Here is a 27591-nt window from a genome sequence, read left to right as displayed (position 1 = left end):
GATACATGCTCTCAGCAAGAATATAGATTTTAGGCAAGGCAAGGCAATCTGCTCACTGCAACTAGGCCTCTCTGCAAAAAATGAATACTCGTCACAACCCTGGCCCAGAACGTTCGAGATTCCGAACCTAACGGACATAACAGGGGAGGAGAGAGAGAGAGTCCTATTCCCGGTAAGGGCTCTAAGGCTCTACCTGGATAGGACAAAGGACTTAAGAAGGAATTCAGAAGGGCTTTGGTGCTCAGTCAAAAAGCTCTCTGTATAGATGTCGAAGAATGCTCTGTTTTATTTTATCAGACAGTTGATAAAAGAAGCACATATGGAATGTAGAGAGATAGACCACAAGATTCTGAAAGTAAAGACGCACGAGGTAAGGGCAGTAGCAGCCTCTGTAGCTCTTAAACAGAACAGGTCCCTGCAGAGTATCTTGGACACGACCTTCTGGAGAAGCAAGTTAGTATTTGCTTCTCACTATCTAAAACAAGTCCAGACATTATGCGAAGATTGCTATACGCTGTGTCCGTTTATAGCATCTAATTCAGTAATGGGAGAGGGGAATACCCCTACAATCCCATAAACCAATACCCTTTTTCTTACCTTGGAATTGAGAATTTTTATGGTTGTTTGTGAAGACTGGACGCAGTCTTCCGCAATCATTGGGATGAAAGTTCCTTGGTATCGCCCGGAACAAGGGTATTGAGAGGAGGTCTAGTCACATAGAGGTTATACACTGGTTGACAGCCCCTAGAGATTTTCAGCCCCCTGGGTGGATCGCTGGATCTCTTAAGGAATGCAGACATAATGAGGGGAGTTCATTGAAGTCAGCTTCCTTAATCCAATCCCATAAAACAATACCCTTTGTTCTTGCCTTGGAATGGTTGAAATTTGATGGTTGTTTGTGAAGATTGAACGCAGTCTTCCACAATCATTGATTTTAGTCAGATGATCATTTTGTTCCTTGGTGGCGCCCGGAACAAGGGTATTATAGGTTGTCTGTCACATAGAGGTTGGTACACCGGTTGGCAGCTCCTAGAGGTCTTCAGCCCCCTGAGTGGATCGCTGGACCTCTTAAGGAATGCAGACATAATGAGGGGGAGTTCATTGAAGTCAGCTTCCTTAATCCAATTCCATTAAACAATACCCTTTGTTCTTACCTTGGAATGGTTGAAATTTTATGGTTGTTTGTGAAGATTGAACGCAGTCTTCCACAATCATCGATTTTAGTCAAATGATCATTTTGTTCCTTGGTGGCGCCCGGAACAAGGGTATTATAGGTTGTTTGTCACATAGAGGTTGGTACACCGGTTGGCAGCTCCTAGAGGTCTTCAGCCCCTGAGTGGATCGCTGGACCTCTTAAGGAAAGCAGACATAATGAGGGGAGTTCATTGAAGTCAGCTTTCTTAATCCAGGTAAGGACCTTAAGTTGGTTTATTAACCCTTAAGCAAATTCCAACGATGTTAGCTGTCTCTGACCCTCCACCAAAGGTGTCAATCAGCTATATATATAACTACCAGGGAAGTTAGATGTTTAAAAATGTTTTCATAATAAATTTTTGAACATACTTACCTGGTAGTTATATATAATTATATTCCCACCCTCCTCCCCTCTAGAGACTAGGGGCATGGAAGATCTGAGGAATAGTTGGAATGGTTCCAGGTACCTGGGTAGAGGGCGCACAGGTGGTTCACCTGACTACCGATCGGCGATTGCCGCGAGTTTTTGAAATTCTGCCGTGACGTCAGGGACTTAAGCTATATATATAACTACCAGGTAAGTATGTTCAAAAATTTATTTTATTATGAAAATAACATTTTTCCATTCAGTTTTTTCTCTGTCGTCGGCCTGTGAGGACGCATTGGAGAGTGTTTACCTGATTTTGTTGATTAGATCATTATCTGAATTTGGTTTGGGTTTTCATGTGTTTTATATTTGCCATTATATAGGATATCTTCCAAAGAGGAGAAAGACAAGTCGTTTCCAGTCTGTAAGGTAAGAGGGTGCATACCCAGCTTTACTCTTCAGTTTATGATGGTCCCAACCAGTGTATTAAATGTAGGAACAATGATCACTAGATCAGTGTACTGGTTGGTCAGTTGAAATAATGAATATTTATTTAAAGTATAAGCAGATGTGAGAAGCAGATAAGAATAGGAAAAGAGAGAAAAAGATTTTAACTCTAGGACAGGAAGTGAGGTTAGGAGTAAGTTTCTCATGTTTTACTACCTTTCAAATAGCAGCTCTTGCCACTCTCCCTGTTTTCCTAGTAATGCTTCTCCTTCAAAATTTTCTCTCAAAGCTCCTTGTATTGTTCAGGATATGAGGTTTGGCAATTAGAAGCAATGTAGCTATAATTAAGTCTTGGGGCTACTTGCTATTGTATCAGCCCATTTAGCCTATTCGTCCTATTTCGGGTTTCCCCCTTGTGGCAGAGGAAGTGCTAATGCCCTCCCTCCTTGTTAGCCATACCCTGTGACTCTCCTTCTACTATTGGAGGTACAGGGAAGCAGGAGTGGAAACGGTTTGTGTCCGTTGTCTTCTTCCACTGGTCAACATGGTGCATGTCACGTACAGGTTGGCACTCGTTCACCGAAAAATAAGCATGACAAGATCAAGCGAATTTGGTAAAATTAGTTTAGTAACATTCTTGTTGCAGAAAAGGTTAATGTTCAAGGATGAAACTAAACAGACTGATGAAATGATATATAAAGTAATGCTAAAGATGATTAAATTATAATTAAGGAAATTCAGTGTAAGTTTCTATAATGTAATAAATTTCTATAATGTAATAAAGTTAAATTGTTTCAAGTTTATAACTCTGCATGTAACACGAACAGTGTAGTGTGCCTGCAACTGTATTTGTGGAGTGAGTGCTTGGGAACCAGTCAGGAGGTAGATATGCTAGGTAAGGGTAAGCACACTCACTCATTATCCAATTTTGTATCCCGTAGGCAGGGTTAGCCATTTTAACCAAATGGTTTAAACCAGTAAAAAAAACCATGGTTTTTTTCATTTTTCATTTTTTTTTTATTTTCTTTAGGTCTTTATGCTTCCTCCACAACTTTTTGAGATATTAATTTTTTGGTACTTAACATAATGTTTAACCTACTAGTACATTCAAAGTCATATCTTAGAACATGACATAAGTAACTGAACATATTATTACTAGTGGTAGACTTCAGATATTTAGGTTAAAAGAAATTGGTAAATAATTTTATTTTTTTAATGCAAAAGAGGTACTGTACTGTATGTATAAAGAAAAATAGAATATGAATCAATTAAACAAAAAATTTACAAAAATAAATACCATTTGGGGACTGATATCAAATAAACAAAAAATGTACAAAATAAATACAATTTAGTGATTGATATCAAATAAACGAAAAATTTACAAAACTCAATACCATTTGGTGACTGATATTAAATAAAAAAAATTTACAAAAATAAATACTATTTGGTGATTGATAACTTAATCCAAAATGAAAACCTAAAGACTACAGAGTAGAGAAAATCTAGTCTGCCACATCAAAATTGTAGTCTTGGTTCAAAAATTTCTGTAAAAAAACCAATTTCCCAGCCTTCCTCTATACCCAGTTTGCTTCTGAGTTTAGAGCGTACCACGCCAAATGTAGAGAAGATTCTCTGAAAACTCACAGTTGAAGCAAACCACAGATATCTTTTATTACATCGACATCAATTTTGCCTTTTAGTGCTCTCCACCAGGAGCAACTGGTGAGATGAGAAGTGACTGATGTTTCAGACAAGTAGGCTTTGTCAAAAGGATATGCTTTAGCTTTCATCTTAAGTATAATGGGTAGGAATTCTGGGTATTCCTCTTCTACTAAAGACTGCTTTACATTCTTCATCTTCTGGCATACTCCCTACGTCCTTTTGGAAATGGGGATCCAGTAAGTATGCAATAAGATGATAATCTGTAATTGCTTGATCATATCTTTTCTTGGCTTTCTCCACTTCTTTTTCAGGAAGTATTTGTTGTTCAAGAACAAGATTTTTCCAAATCTTCACTGCATTGCCTATTTTACACTTGTCACTTTGTAGATCAGGCAGGGCAATAGATACGGGTTTAAGTCGGTTGGCTAAATCTTGGGCATTGCTTTTAATGCTTATGTTCATAATCTTGGAAGTAATGGATTCATCTAGAGTAATGGATGCCAAGATTGGCCAGTTATGAAGATATGGTTCCAAACTCTCGTATACAGAGTTCCACCTTGTTTCAACTGGCATAATCAGCTTTTTACCACCTGCTTCCTTGTATCTTGCAGCAGGAAGATGGGTATTCCTTACATACTTTATAATTTGTACTACATGGGATTTCACATTTGGTATATCTAAATCATGAGCTAATAAGTTAGCAATGTGTGAAGAACATCCATAAGTTGCAATGCTACAGCCAAACTCATTCGTAAGTTGCTTCCTCATGGCTTTTATATTAGCAGCATTATCTTTAGCATTATCTGTTATAAAACTATGCACCCTTATATCAAACTCTTGAGATGCTTCCTTTATTATTTTGGTAGCAAGACTTGTTAAGTATGTTACATCATGCTTTTGACCAGACGTATCAACAGTTTTAATCAAGAAACTTTCTGAATTTTCATCAATAACTGACACACACAACTGGCTCATTATGAACATTACTCCAGCCATCTAAATCCATTGAAACATCTGACCTTTCAAAAGAAGTCTTTATACTTCATTCAAAATTAATCCACCAATTTGTTTCCTTGTAGGTAATTTATATCCTGGACGTATCATTTCAACAAATTATAGAAACTGAGGGTTCTCTACTGTTCTAAAGCTACTATTTGTTGCATATAAATATCTAGCTAGCTGCTTATCAAAACTTTCTTTTTCTTTTTCACTTGTCTTTATAAAATATCTGTCTAGTTGAATGTTTCTTTCCATTTTTCTTTTTGGTTTTATTTCTTCCTTCGATTCAGCTGATCTTTTCAAATTTTTATCAGATTTATAAGAAAGTCTCATACTAGAGCTATCAATAACAGTTTGTTTACTGGTACAAGGGGCAGAGGAACTTCTAATTGTGCCTAACTGAGAGACCTAGCTATAACTTGAATCTGATGGTCCAGGATTACTAAGGCATTCAATTTCTTGCTCCATCTTTTAATAACTTTATTATTATACCTATAAGCCTAAATTTTGTTGATAATATCTTTATTAGGGGTTTGCTGAAGCCAAAGCTTCAGTTAATATCCTAAATACAATCGTATGGCAAATTTAGGTCTACAAGTCTGATCACATGTTGAGTTTTTAAGTGTACAGGCCTAGAAATTTCACATTTTGAAAATATATGTCGTAATATGTGACACTCATTTTCAGAGCTGAAAAATAGACCTTCAAAAATAGCAAATTACTCGGGTATATATGTTAATTGAAATACAGTGGTGTATTACGCTGAATCAAAAATAATTTTCCAAAGACATAGATTTGGCAAAGCAAAGCAAAATTGCCAATGCTTCAGCACGCCCCTAGTCTTTGTATGAAGCTTAGACTTGAATAAATTATCAGTCTTCCAATTTGATTACAGCCTATACTGAAATCTTACGTAAAAAGATACGGGTAGTCTACAATAACTCTACATTTGTTTTCTTGCAAAAAAAGTATCAAAAACATACATTCAGATGAAATTGTATGATCAGATTGCTTACTGTACTGTAGTATTGTTTTCTTGCAAAAAAAAAAAAAAAAAAAAGCAAAAACATAAATTCAGATGAAATTGTTCAATCAGATCACTTACTGTAGTGTATGGCAGGCCTTAAAACATACCCCACTAACCTGACCTGTCCTATATCTTATGTAATAGTTTCTCTATAAAAATTTTAAGTTTCTGTCAAGTGAGAAATTCAGCCAATGTAACTAGGCCTAATTTCCTGAGGATTTAGTGCTACAGAATCAGAGTTTGGCCAAGTCCAAAATTCTTTTATCATATTATTAGCCTAGACTATGAACTAAAGTTTCTAACCTCCTTGACATTACTGAATTACAATAGGTGACGATAGGCCCTTCAGTGTCAATTTCAGTTTCCTAGTCTAGCCAATTTCAGTTTCCTGGTTTAGCCTAAGTAACACAAAAATTACCCCTAAATCATATCAGTTACCAACATCTTTTTGTAACACCTTTACTCACCAATATCATCGCTAGTTTCCAAGGCAGAGCAGTTACTGTAATGAGCCTTCATTCCAGCTATCTGCCCTTCCATTACTTTTTGGCATTTTTTACAAATAGCTCTATACTCTTTTCTGCCTTCCACCACTTTTTTCATAAAATTTCCAAATGTAGTTTGCTTTTCTACCTGTCATATTGGTCAGTTTACTATAAACTGCCGATTAGGCTAATGTTTCTCGGTACTGACCACTTGCACTTTTTTAGAAAACCAGTTAGTGATTGCACCATAACTCTGTAACGGTAACATGTCAGGCATGCTGGTAGATTGTTAGTGCTCTTACAGTTGCCAACTTGACATATGATAGTGCTCTTACAGTTGCCAACTTGACATATGATCATATAATAATATTAATCTGTCATCTAACTCTGTTATTTATTTACTTTATTTTTTAGATGTAATAAATAAAAGCCATTTTTGGATATAGAAAGTCAGAAAAGTTTATTAATATGAAATTTAAAATCCTACTTCAAAATGGTAAGTTGGTAACTTAATATTTTGCTTAACCAGATCCAATTTTGTAAGTCAGTCAGACAGATATTATACACGACACATCCACTCAACTACAGAATCCTTTTCTCTCTCTCTCTCTCTCTCTCTCTCTCACACATGCAGTTATCTGAAGTATTTCATATAACCAATGATTTTGACTTGTAACTAAAGTGTTCTAATTTCTACAGATATGGAGACAAATGATAATGGAAACTTTAATTTTTTTTTAATACTTACAATGTATGGATAATGGTATGTCAAACACATATAGGCACACAGATTTATGTGAATATCATCTACATATCTGAAGTTTTTTACTGAGTAATACAGAAAATAATTTAATTAAATAAGCCAAAAAACCATATTCCATGGTTTAAACCAAAAAAAATTATTTTTTTTTTTTTTGACAAACCATTGGTTTTTGCCAACCCTGCCCGTAGGCCTTGATCCCTATTTGGGCTCTTCCTGTAGTCTTCCCTTGCAAGATGATTTGGTATTCACTCGGAGGTGTTTGCCTGACATGTACACTTGCTTGACACAGGCGCTTGCCTGACAGCAGGCGTTTGCCTGGAAGCAGGTGCTTGCCTTGCATTGGAAGCTCTCGTGCCAGTAGGTGCTCACCTTCCATTGGACACGCGCTTGACAGCAGGCATTAGCCTGACACCAAATGCTTCCCTATCGCTAGACTTTCGCCTGGCACCAGGCACCCAGATTCTTCTTGGTCTCCCAGGTGGTCTGGCTATGTCAGTTCGTCTTTACGTTTTTTGTCCGATGCTGGGGTTTTTCGTGCATGTAGCAGTGATTGGGTGTGTGAACGAATTTGTTCTCCACGTTCTCCTTCTTTTCTCAGGCATTCTCATCAACTTTTGACACCTGCCTCGTAAGACAGTGCTAGTTTCTCCTGCTTCTCAGAGAATGTAGGAGCTTCTATAGTAGTTCCCTCTCTTCTTAGACTTTGCGCTTCCAGTCTCGGTCCCCCTTCTTTGCAGACTTGGGCTACTCCTGAGCATTCTAGGCATTTTCTTTTACCGGGTTCTACACTGCAGATGCCTTGGGCTGTTTGCCAGTCTCCGAGGCAAGATTCGAAATATTCTCGAGCCTCTTTTAGGCATTCTCGGTCAACTTCTCAGTGCCAAGGTTTGGTGTCTTCATCTGTTAGTCAAGCAGTAGCGGAGCAGACTGGAGTATCTTCCCTTCAGCCCAGTTTTTTGAGGTCAGCTCCTTTGGGATTTTTGGTTTTGCCTCCTGCTACCTCGATGTCAGTGCAGGATGGTGTGAATAGTCAGGAAGGCTTTGTTTCCTGTGCAGATGATTCTTTGGTGCCAGGCACCATGGCACAGAGTGTAGCCAACCATTCCTCTGGTATGAAATAGGTTTTTTGCTTCAATTTAATTCCTTTTTAGAGGAGATGAAATGCCTTTCATTTCAGGGAGCAGGGGGTTCTGCTGCCACCACCCCTGCTTCCCAAGGATTCTCCTCTGAAGAGCCTGCAGCTTGCAAATTTGACTCTGATGCTGATGAAGAGCAGGTAGTATCATCAGCTGTTCAGAGACTGATTAAGGTTTGTGCTAGCAAATTCCCTGATTTCTTAGAGGAACCAGCAGTTCAGGGTTCGAGGTCCCATAGGATTGCTAGGCTGGAACCTAAGGCATATCCCTTCCATCTCCAAAATGGGCTAAGTTTTCACTGAACGGATTTGACTTAGTGGCTAAATTGCTCCATCAGAAAGTTTCTTCTAAAAGATCTTCCCTTTTTCTTCTCTTTATGAGAAAAAGGAGAGCAATGTTTTATACTAGGTAGTTAACCTTTACCGGAAATGGCTTTAGCAGCAATAGACAAATAGCAAGTGAGATCATTTCTGCCTCTTCTGCATTTTTTTTTTTTTTTTTTTTTTGGCTGCTTAGATAGAAGTTTCAGGCTCCCTTGGGGAGCCCATGCACGCCTTTACTGAGGGGGTTGTCTAGTGTAGGGAACAGTTGTGTTCTTTATGGTTTCCTCTGTCTCTTCAACAAAGAAGGCTGATGTTACCGCACATCATCCATTACATTCTTTACTGAACGCTTCAGCATTAGGTACGATAGTGCAAGAGGGTGGGAAGTGGAAACCAGATCTTTGCTGCATTGCTCTTAAACATTTAGGCATACACAACCAAGGCAGCAGCCACTTCTGCGGTTAACGCAAATTTCAAGGTTCCCCCCAGGCAAATGGGCAATCCATTGGGTCCTTGAGCCAGCCCTTTTGGGCTTTCAAGAAGGACAGTAAGCATCCTGGAAAACTGGCTCCTGATAATATGATGCATCAAACCCCCAGTCCCTGGTAGGAGGAAGGTTGAGCCTCTTTTATTCAGTTTGGCAAGATCTGGAGGCAGACCCCTAGGTGGTGGAGGTACTGTAGCAGGGATACAGTATCCCCTTTCGTTCCCAGCCTCCTCTAGCCAGTTGAGAAGTTCCAGATCTTGTTAGAGAAAGTAGTCTCTTTTCGGCTAAAAGGAGCTGCGGAAATAGTCTTGGATTGAATGGTGTCAGTGGACATGATGGATGCTTACTTCCATGTACCAATTCACCGAAATTCAAGGAAATATTTGCAGTTTGTTTTTCAGGGCAAGTTGCACCACTTTTGGGCGATGTACTTTCGTCTAAGCTCAGCTCCTCAAGTTTTTACAAGAGTCCTATCGCAGTTGGGCAAGTGGGCTCACATGTTAGGCATCTGGGTGCTTCTCTACTTGGACAATTGGCTGATTCTAGCATCCAGTTTAGAGGGAAAATGATACACTTTTAAAGTTGACAAGTATGTTGGGAATACTGATAAATGTTTCAAATTCCAATTTAATCCCAACTAAGAACCCTTGTTACCGGGGAATGCTTCTGGACACCAAGAATTTCTTGGTTTCTCCGAAGGAGAAATGTTTAGATAACTTTCTTTTAATTCTAGAAGAATTTCTATCCTTCACAACCTTGCCAGCCAAGAAATGGTTGCCCCAGTTAGGGCAGTTGGCATCACTAGAGAAGTTGGTTCTGGGTGCCAGGCTGAGAATGAGGCCAACTCTTTTCTTTCTCAAGAGGCACTGGAACTGGGAAGTTCAGCTGGAATCCATTCAAATTCAGGTCACAAGGGAGTTAGAGGACCCTCTGAGATGGTGGAACCATTGAACTCGACTTTTGCAAGGAGTGCTCTCCAGTTGAAGAGCCCAGACCTCACATTATATTCTGATGCATCGTCAGAAAGTATAGGTGCGGTTGCAGCAGGCAGGCATTTAGCTGGGGTTTGGTCCACAGAGGAACAAGAACTCCATATCATTCAGTTAGAGATGTTGGCAGTGTGGAAGGCCCTGCTAGCATTAGAGGATCTAGTACTGGAAAAAAGGTAGCACTCTTTTCAGACAATTCAACAGCACTGGCATAGCTGAACAGTCAACGAGGCACAAAGTCAGAAGTTTTGTTCTGGCTTTCAAGTCGCATTCTCACTTGGCCAGAGGAAATGAAGATCCTTCTGTTACCCAAGTTTGTGCCAAGAAAAATTAACATTGTGGCAGACCAACTGAGCAGGAAGGACCAGATTCTGTCTTCCGAATGGACCTTACATCCACAAGTCTGCAAGGACCTGTGGGAGCTCTGGGGCACTCCTCCAATGGACCTGTTTGCCACTAGGTCCAATAATTGCCTACCAGTGTACTGCTGTCCAGTTCAGGATCCTCAGGCATGGGCAGTCGACACAATGCATTTAGACTGGTCTTATCTAGACCTCTATGCAGTAATACAAACTGTACTAGCAAATTTTTGTATAGCTGTGAATTTCATGCACGACTTTAGTGACCCCTTGGTGGCCACTCAGAGAAAGGTTCCCAGACCCCTGCCTCTGTTAGCAGACAGCCCTAGGCTTCTTCCATTAAGGAAAGGTCTCAAACAGCCAGGAGGTATGAGGTTTCATAGGTTTCATCAAAACCTCCCCATGCTTGGAGAACTCTACTGTCTCTTACCAGCAAGGGTTTTTTACAAAGGAATGCGGAGAGTCTATCCTTAACTCCAGAAGGGAGTCAACTAATGCACTGTATCAAAGACAGTAGGCAGTATTTAGGGCTTGGTGCTCTGCTAGAAGGCTTTCCTGCACACATGCAGAGCCTCTATGAATAACATTATTAAAATCTTTACTTTACTTATGATACAACAGACACTTTTCAGTCCCAGCCATTAAAGGATATTGATCCATGTTAGCTGCTGTTTTGAGGCATACTGGCCCAGATATTTCATCTAACATAGATATTAAGGAGGCCATCTGCTCCTTTTAAAGTGATATTCCTAAGTCTCCAAATTAACCCTTGGGTTGGAATTTGGGTGTGGTGCTTAAGTATTTTTGCATACCCCCATTTGAGCTCTTGAGCACAACCTCCCTTTAGGACTTGACAGTGAAGACTGTTTTTGTTAGCTGTGGCTTTACTACCCAAGGAGCAGTCCTTTCTTTTCTACCCCTTTTCAGGGCCAGGAATGATTTTAAGTCTCATCCTCTGCCTTGCTCTTTTGTGATCCCCAATCTGTCCTCTTTGATACCAGATGGGGAAGAAACTCGTATGTCCAGTCAGAGCACTCTCTCTATATATTTGCAAAGAACCAGGGAAATCAGGCAAAATGTCAACAACCTTTTTTGCAGGCCTGGGAAACCTGACTTACCCTTGTTAAAGAATGGTATGGCTTTTGTCTGTTCAAGGCTCTGCTCAGAGAAGTGCAGTGGAGGCGCAACTTTGTATTTGCCTCGCACTATATGCGAAATGTGGAAATCCAATACAAATTTTGCAGAGCTCATTTGCCTTTCATTACAGCAAGGGAACTCATATCTTGAACAACTAGGGTAGCTGTACTCTAACCTTTCCTATTTAGTTAGGAAATTGTTGAATTTTGGAGAGTATGAAGGTACCTATGTTGCATTAGGTGAGAGCCTTCATTCTTTTACTGTCGTTGCTCTGCAGACCTATGCACAAGGCCTTACATCCCACTTGCATCAGTGTGTGAGTGGTATCCCTAGCAAGGAACCTTCCAGCATTGTTCAGAGGTCTTGCTACCGAATGAATTAGTCGTCACTTAGCAATACCAGCAGATGGATGCTAATCATTAGGTAAGTAGTGTCTTATTCCTGGTGGAATTTTATGGTTTTCTTGTGGGTTTTTAAATTTGTCCTCGCACCTTTCCCACCTTTGCTCAAGGCGGGAATCAGCTATCATAATAGAGGTAAGATTCTTTTATAAAATAGAAATTCTTATAGTAAAATTTATATATCATCCCTCCACCTCCCCACTCATGTGGACAGAAGAAAAAACTGAATGGAAAACTATAGATGCTCAAACCACCCAAAAGGGATGGGTGAGTAGACGGTTCACACTAAACGATCCTATTAATTTTTTTTACTTTTCACACACTATCATCCTCATGCCTGATGCAGGAAATACAACTATCATAATAGAGAGGTAAGTATTTAAAAAATAAATTTTATTATAAAAATGTCTATATTTTCCTAATGTTACTTATTTGGCTACTGCCTACTGGCCATCTCATCCTTACCTAATGTATAATGGGGGGTTAGGTAGAAAAACACAATAACTTTGTTAATTTAATGATTTTTATAAAAAAAAAAAATACATCATGCCAGAAGCTGTACATGATCACCTCACAGAGTATTGAGAATTTCCAAGAAGTAAGTAAAATGTCTTAGCAGTGCCTCCCTTTAAGGCAACTGGACAGTAACTGTGGGCAGAAAGGACCCTTAGAACTGTCTACACTGTGCCATGCAGAGCACACATTGGGTAATGACCCCATACTGTATTAGATATTACCTGTAGTTCTGTATACATTTAACAACAGAAAATGGATGAGATTCTGGAAAAGCATGACCACAAAAAGCTAAAATTCATAATGGAGAGTGCTGGGAAGCTTGTACTGCAAATAAGGAAGTTGTGGAAAACAGAATAACAAGATCTCAGTATCATCATCATATAGTAGTATAACCAGACAAATGAGTTACCATTCTTTGGGTTGGCCTCTAAAATTGAGATAGTTTGAGTATGTGCATGATGTGGGAAGAACAGGTCAGCCAGAGAAATCACTGAGTTAAGGTTTGCCTGCACACCTACATCATGGATCCCATGGTTACCCTTTACTCTGGATCTGTTCAATGCCCATGTTCATTAATTTCTCTTACTTTAATGAGGGAAAGAAATAAGAATTAGATATTTTTTGTACGTCAGTGGAATTTGTGTCATATTTTTCTGTATGCTGATAAACAACTAAGTGGTTTAGGATTTTTTTTATAATTTAACTAACCTAATGGCAAGTGAAACTAAATTGTAACATTAAAAAATATATAGCTTTTGAAACACTAATGTATCAGTAACTTGAAAGTTTAGTTTTTCACGGCTATCCTACAAGTTTGATCTTGCCATTTAATGTTCTTCAATGAAATACTTTTAATATTTCATCCTATAATATACAGATAGCAAAGAAAAAGGCTTATTGTACCATCAGAAATATTAAAACAAAACTTGGATTTCAGAGCAGTGTTTGACAACTGTACAATGTACGGCATTAAATGTCCCTCACATAATAGCTGAATAAATACTCAACTAGAAGGTGCAAGGAACTCTTCTTGTCTTAATATATTTTATTCATGAATTAGTCTAAGATCCAATTTCATTATTTTCATCTTCCAGATCAGGATATTTCAATGAAATATTTGGCAGTATACCAACCACTATACCCTAGAGCCTTTCAGTGAATCCGTCACTTAATTTATCTCTGTATTTTTACTGAAAAATTTTTCACCCTTATCCAAGTAATTTTCTAAAAGTCTACATCATAACTGCTAAACATATTTCTAACAGTACCTCCCTTTTATATATATTTTTATTTCATGCCTACTGTCAGATTCTAAAAATGTTTTTTCAGTTGTGTTGGCATTACACCTTTTACTGTGCCTTTACTTTCCCAACAATTTTTTCAGCCTACATTTAAAATTTACACTACCAAAATGTTCAAGAAGATTCTGATTTCATACAAGTGGTCAAGAATATATAAACCTTTCAATATATTATACAAGCCAGCGGTTGACATATAAACAATTCCTTTCTTTGGTTCTGTTGTTCTTCATCTCTTACATTGAAATATATTTTTTTAATTTCATAAACTAGACTACCTTCTGATTTAGTTTCACCTAATTTTCCACACATACAGTAGTCTAAATTATCCAGTTTCACTCTATCCAACACAATAATATCCAGGAGCCCAAGCACCACAGTATATGATACTGAAGATATACAGTTTATGAAATAAAAAAAGTGTGCTTTGATGGCAATGCTATGTGGGTAGAAAGAAGTGTTGGCAAAGCTGCTTACAAGCATAAGCACACTGAGAAAGGTTGTGGGGTGGGGGGGGGGAGTGCAGGATGGGCGGGGGATGCCACCAGTTCTATGGCATATGGTAGGTGCATGCGTTGCAAACACAAACCTTGCTGCTATGGTGATGGTAATGCAATTATTTTCTTTTTAATGGAGCTGGAGGGGGAACCTCCTCGCAAGTTCTTGAAAGTCCAGTCATCATATGCAATTTCAGCAGTGCACACAGTTAAGTGGGAGAAAAAGTTTAGTTTTTGCTTTGAAATGTAATTTTTATTGTAAGCAAAATAAGGAAAAAAAAAGTGATAACTGTGTTACATAGGTGTGTACTGTACATACAAACTACTTACCATTGTTTGTTTGGTAAGAGAGAGAGAAAAAGAAGTTTGCTGTTTTGTGTACAATGTGTATTTTCAAGGATGATTTTTATTGTGTAGACAAATAAGAAAAACAGTGATACCTATGTTATATATGGTAGAGTACTGTACATATAGTATACCTATTGTATTGTGTGTTGGGTAAGAGAAAGAGGAAATATTTTCTTCATGTAAACAGTGTACATCATACATTATGTTTAGTTACAAATTTGGGAAAATAAGGTAGGTAATTGGCTTTTGCATCAAGTTTTCATTTGAAAGTGTGATAGTTGTTGTTTATAAGCATATTTAATGTTTACAGTTATGCAGTACTGACAAGGTAAAGGAAATGCTATTTGACATCCATAGAGTATTTTTTTATCGTATCTGAAAATTTCTCTTATCCAGCAGGGCCTTGGATGTATTAGCCTGGATATGAGAGAGATTACGTATATACAAGCATCTGAAATAGTCTCCATTTTTTTAGCAAATAATGTGAGTTGTTGAAATTATTTGTAACCTGTTGTATTTGGAGCAGAACATCAGAAAGTATAAAAAACTTCCCTGTGTATGACTTTGTAACTCTTGAAAGATATCTTTTTTTCAAGATTTTCAAATGTTACATACTTTCCATATGCAAAGATTGTTAGCTCCCATGTCATGCACTACTGTAACAACAGTATAGCCTCCATCCTCTGTTTTTGTTATCTCTAGTAACACTTTATGCATTTCAGTCTGATCTATTAAAAAATACATTGGTTGTCACCACATGCCTATAAGACCTTGCAACTTGATTGCCTTTAATTTCTCATGTGGTTGTACATAACTCATTCTTTGTCTGTGCTCATTTAAACAAATGATAAAACCATAATTTTTTCTATAAATAATTTTCCTAGCAATGATGCTATTCAAGGTGATGACTTTGTACATGTTCCCTAAGTACCTTCATTTGTAGGACATCAGATACATAACGTCAGTAGTGATGAGATAATACCCCTAAATACATGTTGGTTGACCTGTTCTTTCTGAACTGTCAGCATGTGATGAAAAAAAAAAAGAGAAGCAATCACTCAGACAAGTAACAGACATATAAGCAACTGGATGACAACCACTTGGTAGGCCATATCACGGAAAAGGGAGAAGGTGAGGATTTGGACCTGGTAGGGAATCTGGCATAAAGTGCACAAGATAGAAAAAGAGTGAAAAGAACAGCTCATTACGTCTAACCTATAGGGTGAAAATAAGACAAAAACATTTAATAATATGATTAGGATAAACAACCCAATATGCTGCCCCCTTAAATTATAATTTCATAACTATACAGGAAGTTTAATCTGCTTCCGTTTCATATGAACAAAATGTCAGAATTTCTTATAATTGGCGTCAGCATTTTTTTAACCTTTTTGGGAAGAATGTATGATTTACGTATGGGATTAACTTTCACTGCAAGCTGGAGCCGGCCGTTTAACTAAAACCAAGGTGGTTATTGATAGTTGGCTACCAAAGGTAGGGATGGAAGCCCAGCCATCCAGTTAGTAAGCATTCACTTTTCTTTTGGCCACAGTCTGAGACATATGTAAAGACCGAGGGTTTGTATATGTTTAGGAACAAATGACAAATTTTTCGATTAATTTTTATTTATCCTAATATACAAACCTGAGGTCTTTACATCAATGGCCCACCTCTAACCACCCCTCATTCTGCTACCTAGGCCAAAAGGTAAAGTGAATTCTTATCAACTGGATGGGGGGCTTCACCCCTACTGTTGGTAGCCAACTACTAATAACCACCTTGTTTATAGTTAAATGGCTGGCTCCAGCTTGTGCCGAAAGTTAATCCCATATATAAGTCCTACTTAAGTATTTGTCATCTTTTGTCTATATTTGTTTCCTTAAATATTTACATGAGCAAGGATCTAGCATATCTTTTGTATATAGAATGAATACTCAACTTTCTTCTCTAGCTGTTTAGCACCTAAGTTTTTAAGTGTTTTGATAGTACTTCTATAATCAAGTAAATCTATGGAAAACAGAAATAATGAGGACAAAGTATTCTTACAGGGATAAAATTACAACAGATAGAAAAAGGATTAGTAATCAGGTTGAGTATTTCAAATATTTAAGAACAATGATATCCAATACAGGTTTTCTTTAGTTGGAAAGTACACAAGTCTGATTATATTTTAGTCTAGTAAAATTTTATAAACATGAATCATGGTACAACAAATATTTCTAAAAGATCTTGTCAATTTGATGTTAAGATAAGCATTACGAGTCAGATGGCAGGACAAGGGGATTATGAATTTCTGTATGTAGATGGGATAATAATGGAGAGATGAAAAGGCTTGGACATGTCCTCATAACACCCCAATGATATCAGTACATGAGTGTCAGCTTGGCTTCTCTGGGCTTTGAGTTGAAAGCCCAGATCTATTTGGACAAGATCTATAAGATGGGAGTCTGGAAATGAGTGGAGATTGTGTATGTGAAAGCACAGGTAAGAAATGAGGGGAGATTGTGTATGTGAAAGCACAGGTAAGAAATGAGTAGTGGAATTTCACAGTTCCTTTGTAGGTGATGACAATGGCTTTTCATTTATCCTACTACTGGACATTGCCACAATCTTTTTGGATGGGGAAGAAGACCCTCAATTATCCAAAATAACTTCCAACTAAAAGAAGTTATCTTATTTTTATGCTTTCACAAAACTAGCTAAAATCAGGTTTTCTCCAAAACTACAGCAAAAACCACTGGCGCAAAACTTTGGCCTGGAAGACTATTTCACATGCCAGAACCTACACAATATGTCCTAAAGAAATAAACAAAAGTTTTTATGGTTAAACATACAGATGTTTCAAGACCTAAGCAAAAAAGGATGAACAGTTGGTCAGAAAAGACATTGATATGCATGTACAGATGAAGGACTGCACAAATACCCAAGAAAATGAAGAAAGGGGGTAGCTGAAAACCTAGAAATGATGGGAGTTCATGCAGAAAGGTCTGAAGACAGAGAAGTGTGGAGAGAACTCTTATAACCACTACTGGGGAAACCTGACAATTTTAGTGATGATGATACGAGAGTTCATGTTCCAACAAAGGTCAAACACTTTTGAATTAGTAAAATAATAACAGTTCCTAACTTGAGTTTCATGCGAGATATGTGCCTATGAACTAAAAATTTTCACTAAATTTTACCTTTTGTCATGAGGTATATTGTTACATTTTAGGTAACACCTGTAATAAGGATTTTTAACAATGAAAATTTAAATTATTATTATTATACAGTTTCACAAGACCACTGAGTCACATCTCTATACTTTCAGGGTTTGCCATAAAGATTTTTTGATGACGTAAAGAAATTGAGCAAGGTAGAGTTAAAATTTCAGTTGGATGGAGAGCTAAATACAAAATAAGAAACAAGACCAAAAGAGAATGGATGGAAAGTACGAAAGCAATGCAGGCTGGACCAATCTTTTCTATAGCCTACAGGTTTAAAAAATCTGATACAAAGTCATTTGAAACATTCAACCTGTAAATTATAGCAGTGGATCTATCAAGAATTATACCTTTCATTTCATAGGGCTTTAACATGCAATCAGACACAAGAAAATGTAAATCCAATATTAATTTATCTTTATAGAGATTCATTACTACCCAAATATGGTTTTTTGTAGTCAGACAAAATAAAATACAGATCTCAACATCATGAACCTGAGCTACGGATGTCTGTAAGGATATTAACAACCTGCTGCTTTAGTTCATGGGTATTAAAGCCGACACAATTTGTATATCACCATACACAGTCTTGTTGCAAATAGTCACTAAGGGAGCATGGAAATCCTGTCAAAAGGTTCAGAAAAGTTTAATACAGTCCTCAACAGGTTAATATACTCTAAATTCACCTTAACTACACTTATTATTGCACTTGTTTACCATGTTATTGACAATCATTTAGATATTTTACATGCCAATAATTCTGGCTTATCAAAAAATTACAGTATTAGGTAGTAAATAACTTTTAACAAATATTACAAATGACCGTAATTTATTAAACACAATCTTAGTTGCCATTAACCAAATACTTTAAATGTTAAGTATTGCATACATACTGCACTATAATTTTCCAAATCATGACATGATGGGGCAATATCCATTCCTGATACTACTTAAAACTTGATTGGTCCTACACGTATACAAACCTGGGGTCTTTACATGTGGGATTCACTTTCAGCACAAGCTGGAACCGGCCATTTAACTTAAAACAAGGTGGTTATTGGTAGCTGGCTACCAATGATAAGGGAAGAAGCCCTGCCATCCAGTCGGTACGCATTCACTTCACCCTTCGGCTCCAGTCTGAGACAGATGTCTCTTCTGCTGCCTACTGTTCAACTTAATTCTTCATAATTCTTTTCATTTTTGAGATTTTAATGTTGTTTTGAGTTATTTTGCTTATTTGGAAATACTGCAACCTTAAAACATGTTCTAATCTGTTTATATAGTTGCTCTCTCTTGCTGCACTACACAGATGTGGGAACTGTGAGCAGCTGCTGCTGCCGTTACCAGTTGATCCACGGCCCAAAAGAGAAAGATGTAATGTATGAGCCTTTCTCTTGATTTTCTCTCTAACTTGTTTTGCTTTTTGATACACACAAACCCAACTCTTGCCTTAGCCTCAGTGTTTGTTCTTTTACTCCGTTATATCTTTTATACTATGTATATTTCGCATTCAAGGAGAGAGGGACTGCCCTCTCACCTTCAACCTTTTCTATTTTCAGACACCTTCTCAACTTTGTTTTATCGAACATCCTTGTTCTACATCTCTTCTCTGCTTGTTTCCGAGTGTTTTCTCTCTGAAACAAGCAGGGTTTTTATTTCGATGACACAATTACTTGGAATGTCGTAATGTTTTACTTTCAGATGTTATAGAGCTTGAGAGGCTTGATGGAGGTGGGTTCTCTTGCTACAGTGCAGCGGTGTCATAACCCGTTGTACGAGAGCTTCTGCTTGCCTTCGGGCATGGGATTCCCTGTCCCTTGGCGTGAGGAGCAAGCTGGGGTTATGTTGCAGGACACTTGGACAATTTTACCGGTTCCGGCAAGTTGCCTCCAATGTCAGAGCCGCCCTGTCTACATATCAGGTGTGTGTGTGTGTGTGTGTGTGTGTGTGTTTTCTCCCCCTCCCTTCATTCCTGTTCTGGATGATGAGAAGTCCAGGACAACTATTCTTGATGAAGCCTTTCATTCACCGCCTTCGCTTCTTTGTCGTCGTATGCTGTATCACAATGGGTAGGCCACAGCCGTGTAAAAATATACACAGTGGCTGTAAGGAAGATGACACACCACTGGAGGGACAGCCATTGGCCGCGTTTGAACGGCTGTGACCATTTGCCTTATACAGAATCCATCACGGCCACGCAATCTGCCAGTTGTCTTCGGTTCGGGTGCGTGAGCGTCGTTGCAGTGAGTCGTAGCTTCAGGAGCTACTTCACCCCCATTTCATTCAATGTTGGTTGTGCAGTAGAAGTTTGCTGTAGGCCATGGCCATGTCTTCCCCAGGTGTACCTCCTCGACAATGCAGCTCCCGCCCAGATTGCCTACGTCCCCTTCCTCCCGTTGCCCTTCAGGGCACAGCTGAGCGTATCTTCAGTACCAGAATGAGAGTTATTAGTGTATTTGTGCTTACTCTTCCCCTGCAAGTTTCCTTTTGGGAACAGCTCCTGGTTGCCATTTTCATCAATGTCACTCCAGTTTCTGGACATCTAAGCCAAAGATACTCTCTCCAAGGAAGGAAGAATCAGCAGCTGTTTAAATGTTGCACACCCATGTCTTTGCTCCATGTTGTATGACCGAGGAGGAAAGTGAGAGGGCCTGGGTAGGCAGAAGCTTTGCCATACCACAATGTTGCACGGCCATACCTTTTAAATAAGTTGACATTGCTGCAGTATGCCGAACGTCTTAAACCAAAGGTTCGCTCTCCAAGGAAGAAGCAGCACGGCTGCACAGATGTAGCACAGCCATGTCCTTTCTACAAATGTTGCATGACAAAGAAACAACTCTTCTTGGTGGTTTTTGTTGTCATCTCCTCCTTATGCTCACCCCTGTCTATGGACACAGACTTGGAGCCTCTTTTTCTTAGACTGAGTGGGTGTCAAGTATTATACAGTATGCTTCTTCATTCCTGCACATTCCCCCTCGGGAATGTTTCCACAGCATGGCACGTCTGGGGCTGGGGTCCCAACCATGCTCACGTGGAGGTTTGGAGGAGAATGGGATGGCTCTTCTGAGGTTTTTTCCCCCAAAGTCATGTGAAAGGTTTGGTAGTGGATGGATCACTCTTTGGAGAACGTTTCCCACTACCATGATTGTGTGAAACGGTTGGCTGACACATCTGTGGGATGTCTGTAATAGCCCTGCCATTCACTTTGTTGTGAAAAGGATTATCAACATGCCCATGGCTCTGTGGGGCAGCACCTCCGTCCTACGTTTACATGGAGTGTTCCCTTGCGAACAAGATCGCTCTTCCGAGAGCGTTCTTACCTCCACAGTCAGATGAAGGGCATCAATGGTACTTCCGTGGACATCTGGGGCACAGCACCCACCCATATTCATGTAGAATCAGGGGCACGTCTGTGCAATGTCCCCTGCTCACGTCCGTGATATTGCAGCAAACTTACTGGAGTGGCCAACTCTCATTTCCGGTAACAACTGTATCCGAATGAACTGGATCATTCTTCCAGACCTTTATGGCCACCATTGCATGAGCTGACAACCCTTCACGGCCATGTTCATCCATTTATGGGGGGCACACGGAATCAAGGATGTGCCAGGTAGAGACATCACTGAAGTTCTTTGATCCCTTTGGGACCACAGAAGCAATCGAAGGTGTCCCTTCCAAATCCCTTCCCTTCCCGGAAGAGGAAGTAGGGTAAGAAGAAAGAAGAGGATCCTAAGACGGTTTTCCTCCCCACGTGCGGTTGCTGGTGGGGGAGTGCCTGTAGCCTTAAGCATCTTGTTACACTGGCTGAAGCCTGGGTAGTAGCTGTCCTTCGGTAGGATATCAACTTCCCTTCAAGTTTCTACCACTCCACATCAACCATCTGGTCCATGTCCATAAATTGTTCTGGCTCACTGAAGAATCTTCCCCTGCAGGGAATGTGAAGGCAATGAATGGATATGTGGTGGAAATCATTACGGTTCAGTTCCCAGTTTCTTCAGTCGCCCCTCTCTCGTAGAGAAAGTGATGGCTTATTGGAAACCAGTCATAGTTCTTTCTTCCCTGACCCGTTTCAACAGACTTGGTTCAAGATGGAAATGACACGCTCTACCTGCAACCATTAAGGAGTCCAACTTGATTCATTCATTGGGTTTGAGGGACAAGTATTTCAGGCTACTTACCTGTCAATCATACCGTAAGTTCCTCCCCTTCATTCTTGGGGAGACTCTGTACCCCTTCAGAGCAGACAGTTCCATGTCTATCTCTGTTGTGAGCTTCAGACCTCTCCCCAAGTTTTCACATGACTTCTCACACTGGCTTCGACTAGGGCACATTCGTTCAGGGTATGCCTCCTGATGTATGTCAATGATCGATTGGTCCTGGCGAGTTCTCATGCAGTCTCTAGGACAGGACCAACTTCTCGGATTTGGTTGCAGCCTGACCTGAGAGTTGCATGGACTTGAGAAGTCCTAACTCTTACCCAAGCCAGAATAAGTATCTGTGAGGCAAACAGATACAGCAGCGAGGTTGTCCTTCTCTCAACAGGGGCAAACAGCTTGGCAGTTGCAAGCTGTTCTTGGTCACCTGTCATCACTGGGAGGCTGGTTCTTCACAGGTGGCTTCTCCTTCATTCCCTTCAATGCAGATTGAAGGGGTCCTGATCTTTAACAAGGAACTCTCCATTCCTTCCCTTCCTCTCTCAGAGAAAGTGGGACAGGGCTTAGCCTGATGGCTAGACGACAGGAATCTCCTTTGGAGTGTCATTACACACTCCCACTCCGGAGATACTTCGCGCCTCAAGTCATCAACCTTAATGGCATTCACCTGCATTTCATGACGTTAGGTTGGGTACCTAACCCAGCCTAACCTAACCTGCACTTCAATATCCTGGAACTTCTCAGCTTTACAAAAGCCTCAGGGTCCAAGGATAGGCGCTCCATGGTGTTGATAAGCAACGGTACCACGGTAGTTACATAGTCAAACAAGAAAGGGGGCTAGTGTCCTTTCATCTCCTCAATTAGACTGTGCAGGTGCATGGGTGGGCAGCAGCACACACAGCACAACAGCCAACCAGACACATTCTAGGCAAGATGGCTGTAAGGACAGGAAAGTTAGGTCACTAGGGTCAGTGTTTGGGACAACTGGTCTCGGCACCTCAACATTCTGAAAGGAATGTTCGACCTTGGAAAGCGGCCGAGTTAGACCTTCATTCTCAACACATCGAAGTTGTTACTGTTTGGCTGTGTCATTCCAGACCATGGGCATAAACTGCCCATAGCCATACTACAATAGTACAGTACTGCTTCTCATCTGATCAGCAAGTTAAGCAATGCTGGGTCTGGTCAGTACTGGGATGGGTGACCTCCTGGGAACACCGGATGCTGTTCGCCTCTATGAGATGTCTATTGCATCCATGGTACAAGTCTTGAGACTTACGTCTTCCCGCTGTTCTGTCTGATTCAATGGGTGTTCAATAGGGTATGATCATTCTGAATCTAAGGACCCTGGTGGCTACCAAGTGACCGCAGGCTGTCTGCGTTACCACCTAAAAGGACTTAACCTTCAAGCCTGAGTGCCGATGACTCGTTAATTCTGGCTTTTGACTTTGCATGATGATGGTGGACAACAATACGTTCCGGGTGAGATTTCACAAGGTCAGGGGCATTGGTCCGTCCCTTGCATTCAGGAAGAACCTGTTGGACAGGTACTAGGGATGGGAAGGTAGTCACAACAGACCACATTCACCTCCTTTAACCTTTGGGATGTTGCCCATAGGTCCTTGGTGTGTTGTGTGTGTGTGTGTGTTTTTCCTTAGGTTCTGTGTGTGTGTGTGTGTGTGTGTCTCTCTCTCCTCCTCCCTTTCTCTTTTATGCCCTTCTCCCAGTGGGCAGAGGGATGGTTAGCAAGCCATCACATGCTGGACAGGGCGTGCATGCAAATGTTCTAGATGACTGAGTATCCTTTCTATTATATACCTCAATTTGGATTAATGGATGCAAGTCCTACCCTCTCTCTGGCAAGGGGAGAGGGGGACTGACAATGAACAAACTCGGTTATCTTCAGCTTAACTGTCACCAACACTATGGGCTCATCCAAGCTTTTTTTTTTTGAATCAGTGATGCCATATCCCATTAATTCAAAAGGCCAAGAAGTCTGACAGCTGAACATCACACATGTTCAACAGATCAGAGGCATGGGTCTCATTCCTTTGCTTTTACATGACCAGGAAGAAAAGCCCCAGGTGAGGCGAATATCCAGTCAGTTCAGAGATTTGCTCAAAATCCTCCCATTAAGAAGTAAGTCTCCCATATGTAAACACCAGGTTTGCATACATGTGTGAGAATAAATGACAAATTTTTATGTGTGGGAACAAATGACAAATTTTTAACGTAAAAGTAAATTGTATGTAATATACAAACCTAAAGCCTTTACATAAATGGCCCACCTCTAGCCACCCCTCATTCTGCTACCCAGGCCAAAAGGTAAAGTGAATGGGTACCAACTGGATGGCAGGGCTTCCTCCCCTACCGTCAGCAACCAACTACTAATAACCACCTTGTTTCAAGTTAAGCGTCCTTTTCCAGCTTGCACTGAAAGTAAATCCCCTATGCAAAGACCTCAGGTTTGTATGTTAAAAAAAATACAAATTACTTTAAAAATTTGTCCTTTTAGAATGGAAAAAATTATGGTATGAATTAACAGAAATAATCTTCTTACATTCAGTAATACATCAATACTTGAGGTTATAATTATAAATTACAGATAAAGTACTGTTTAATAATACTGTATTTAGTCATCTCAAAGCAATAAGTTTGTGTAAAAATTACAGTACATCATACGTGTAAAAAAAATACAGTAACTCGTATGCCTACACTACACATCTTGCCAACAAAAATACCAATTCTTTCCCAGCACTTTTATTATCTCCCTTTAACAGAAAAAAACATTTTCACAACTAATTCAGCCTGACTTGAAGTAACCTACAAATATCTCTAGAAGATGCTTATGACAGATACTGGCATAAACATAGCTGCAATAAAATTTGTGATATACAGAACAGTATTTCTAATTACCCAGTAACTTCCACTGGGAAAACTAGCAGATGGAAAGTAAAATACAAATTACTGAAATTACCAATTAAGAATTCAAAATGTGCAAGCATCCATTTTGCATTAAAAAAATTCTAGGAAACATTAAGAAAATTTTCTTTATCATAGTGAAGTGGTACAGTATTTACTGAAAATCTACTAAAGCTACCAAGATACAGCAGTACTGTACTGTATTCTTAAAAATTCCAAAATGCTAATATGCTACTCAACACCAAAGGGCTGCGTAGTTACCCTTCAGTGAGGCAGGAAGTGGTCCACCAGCAGTAAAAAGGCGCATTCCAGACCAGTCATAGCAGTGTGTGTAAATAGCAGGAGTATATTCAACGTTATGAAAGACATCATGATATTGATCATCAGCACTAACCCATCCTTTAGTGCTCTTCAGCACCACTGCACGTCCACTGAAATGAAACCAACCTTTTAATCTTCCGTGCATTATACCATTGGTAAACTCATTACCTGATGGCCTTTTCACATTCCATTCTGACATGGGCCATCCACTGATTAAAACAAAAAAAGATCATACCACTGGTGGTAAGATAGGCCCCATTATTTTTAAATAATTATGCAGCTTAACCATTATATGAGCTCCAATACATTCAACTACAAAATGTATAAGTGTCTTTAATATTAAAAGCAAGTTAGAGGCACTAATTACTACAAAGGCATCATGAACCAAGTGCTGAATCTTAAGATAAAATTTTTAGAGTTGATTACTTGTGGTTTTGTAAGTAAAGGCAGCACAGCCTCTGCAGTACTGAAGCTTAAGATAAAATTTTTTAAACTGATTACTAGTGGTTTTTTTAGTGGTTTTTTGCAGTAAATCTCAAGATAAAATGTCCAAAATTGATTACTTGTGGTTTTGTAAGTAAATGCAGCACAGCCTCTGCAGTACTGAATCTTAAGATAAAATTTTTAAAGTTGATTACTTGTGGTTTTTTAAAGGTAGTACACCCTCTGCAGTACTAAACTTAAAGATGTCCACTAAAAACCAACATGCATATAGCAAGAACAGGGGGCATGTTATTGGCCTTGTTATAGTTTGAATGCAGAAAAATTTCAAAGTGCCTCAATTATTCACTAACATCATGAAGAACTTCAGTATGTCAGTATATTAACTTTTTGCAACTCTTGGACATTGTTTGCTTCAAAATTTCTATAACATTTAATCACATCCGTAATGAAAATACTACAATAAAACCAAACTATTGCAGTGTACTGTGCTAGAACTCTTTTTACAGGAATACTCATGGTTACATAAAAATTTAAAAAATCCTGACATTAATAACATAGGACATTTATATTACAAGTTTTCTTATATATCCACATTAAATTCACCGTCAAAAATTTCTATTACTAAACATATTTCTCGAAACTGACATGGATATCATCTGTACAAAACCTACATGTGGACATTCACAATCTTTCTAACCTTGAGAAAGTGGGTATAATTTTGAGTCATGAAAGATTTACCTTTCCTTTTAAAAAAACATAAACTTGTGGCTATCAGATGCCTAAACTTATCAGAGCAACACAATTTGTGTAATTCATATGTACAAAAACATATTCTATGTAATGGACAATTCCCCGTCAAACAAATCGCTACATTTCCACAAAATTAAATCTCTACATATAATTATGAAAAAAACAGGTGATATAGCATTCTCAAATGGAAGATGAAGACTTCTGACTCTGACAACTTTACATAGGCAGTCCATGATATATATATACATACACACACATATATACAGGTAACCTGCTATTCAAGGTTTCGCAATTTGTGGCGTCATCGATTTGTGGATTTTTCTGTGGAACTTGTCCCAAATTATTTGCGAAAAATTTGGCAATTCACGGACTTTTTCGTCAAGAAATATTCACTAATAAGTGCATTTTGATGTTATTTCCATGACTAAATACATTTTTTATGATAAAAACATGATTTACTAATTTTCTGATAATATTAAAGTAAACAGCATATCATAAAATGTATTTTATTTTATGTCCTGTATACAAGTACATACTGTACTGTAGTGAAGTTGTGAATTTTAGTGTTTCCCCTGTCCTGTAAAAGGAAAATGGGACAGCCTCAATACTTTGTGAGAGAAAATGGCTCTGATTGAATGTAGTGTATTTTGATGTTATTTTCATGACTAAATACAATTTTTATGATAAAAACATGATTTACTAATTTTCAGATATTAATATTAAAGACAGCATAACATCGTAAAATGTATTTTTTTCAATGTATTTAAGTACATACTGAACTTGTGAATTCCTAGTGTTTCCCTGTTCTGTAAAAAGAAAATGGGACAGCCTCAATACTGTATGAGAGCAAATGGCTCTGACTGAATGTAGGGGGACCTGAGTTTAGCTTTCACACTTGGCTGTAAGCCATATATTTTTAAGGGTAATGTTGTAAGAGGACTTTGAAATGACATTAAAGTGTTTTAGGGTGATAGTTTAAGGTATATATGGTGTAGGAAATAGTTTAAGGTGTACATTTAAATTAGTATTTTTCTTTTTCTTTTTTAAATATTCATGATGGATCTTATGTGAAAGGGAAATATGATATACACCTGAACTCGCAGTCTCACTATTCGCGGACTCTCCTATTCATGGATTTCTCTGTGGAACATATATGCACATTATTTGCGGAAAATTCAACCATTCGCAGTATTTTTCACTGAGAAATATTCACCAATTACTGTATTTTTACATCATTTTCATGACTAAATGCACTTTTTGTGATAACACTATTAAAATACTCAGGTATAAGCATTTTTAGAGGGTTTTTTGTGTTTAAACTATCAAAATAGGCAGTCCTATGTGTTTTTTGAGGGGTTTTAA

At 38.8% G+C, this 27591-nt stretch overlaps 1 protein-coding gene and 1 pseudogene across 1 annotated transcript in view; one reads left to right on the top strand and one right to left on the bottom strand.

The window, feature by feature from the left end:
- Nucleotides 1-22905: 22905 nt before the first annotated feature.
- On the top strand, nucleotides 22906-23025 carry LOC136850884 (5S ribosomal RNA; annotated as a pseudogene).
- Nucleotides 23026-24396: 1371 nt separating this feature from the next.
- DCAF12 (DDB1 and CUL4 associated factor 12-like protein) overlaps nucleotides 24397-27591 on the bottom strand; it is a 155566-nt gene continuing 152371 nt past the window's right edge. The window contains exon 7 of the mRNA XM_067124272.1: nucleotides 24397-25145. Within this exon, the coding sequence (XP_066980373.1) occupies nucleotides 24950-25145 (196 nt within the window). The 3' untranslated portion in view covers nucleotides 24397-24949. The remainder of the gene's footprint in view (nucleotides 25146-27591) is intronic.

The sequence above is a fragment of the Macrobrachium rosenbergii genome, chromosome 22 (genome assembly GCF_040412425.1).
Source record: "Macrobrachium rosenbergii isolate ZJJX-2024 chromosome 22, ASM4041242v1, whole genome shotgun sequence".
NCBI classification, from domain to species: domain Eukaryota; kingdom Metazoa; phylum Arthropoda; class Malacostraca; order Decapoda; family Palaemonidae; genus Macrobrachium; species Macrobrachium rosenbergii.
Note: the sequence above shows the minus strand (reverse complement) of the source record. Positions and strands in the feature narration are given on the sequence as shown.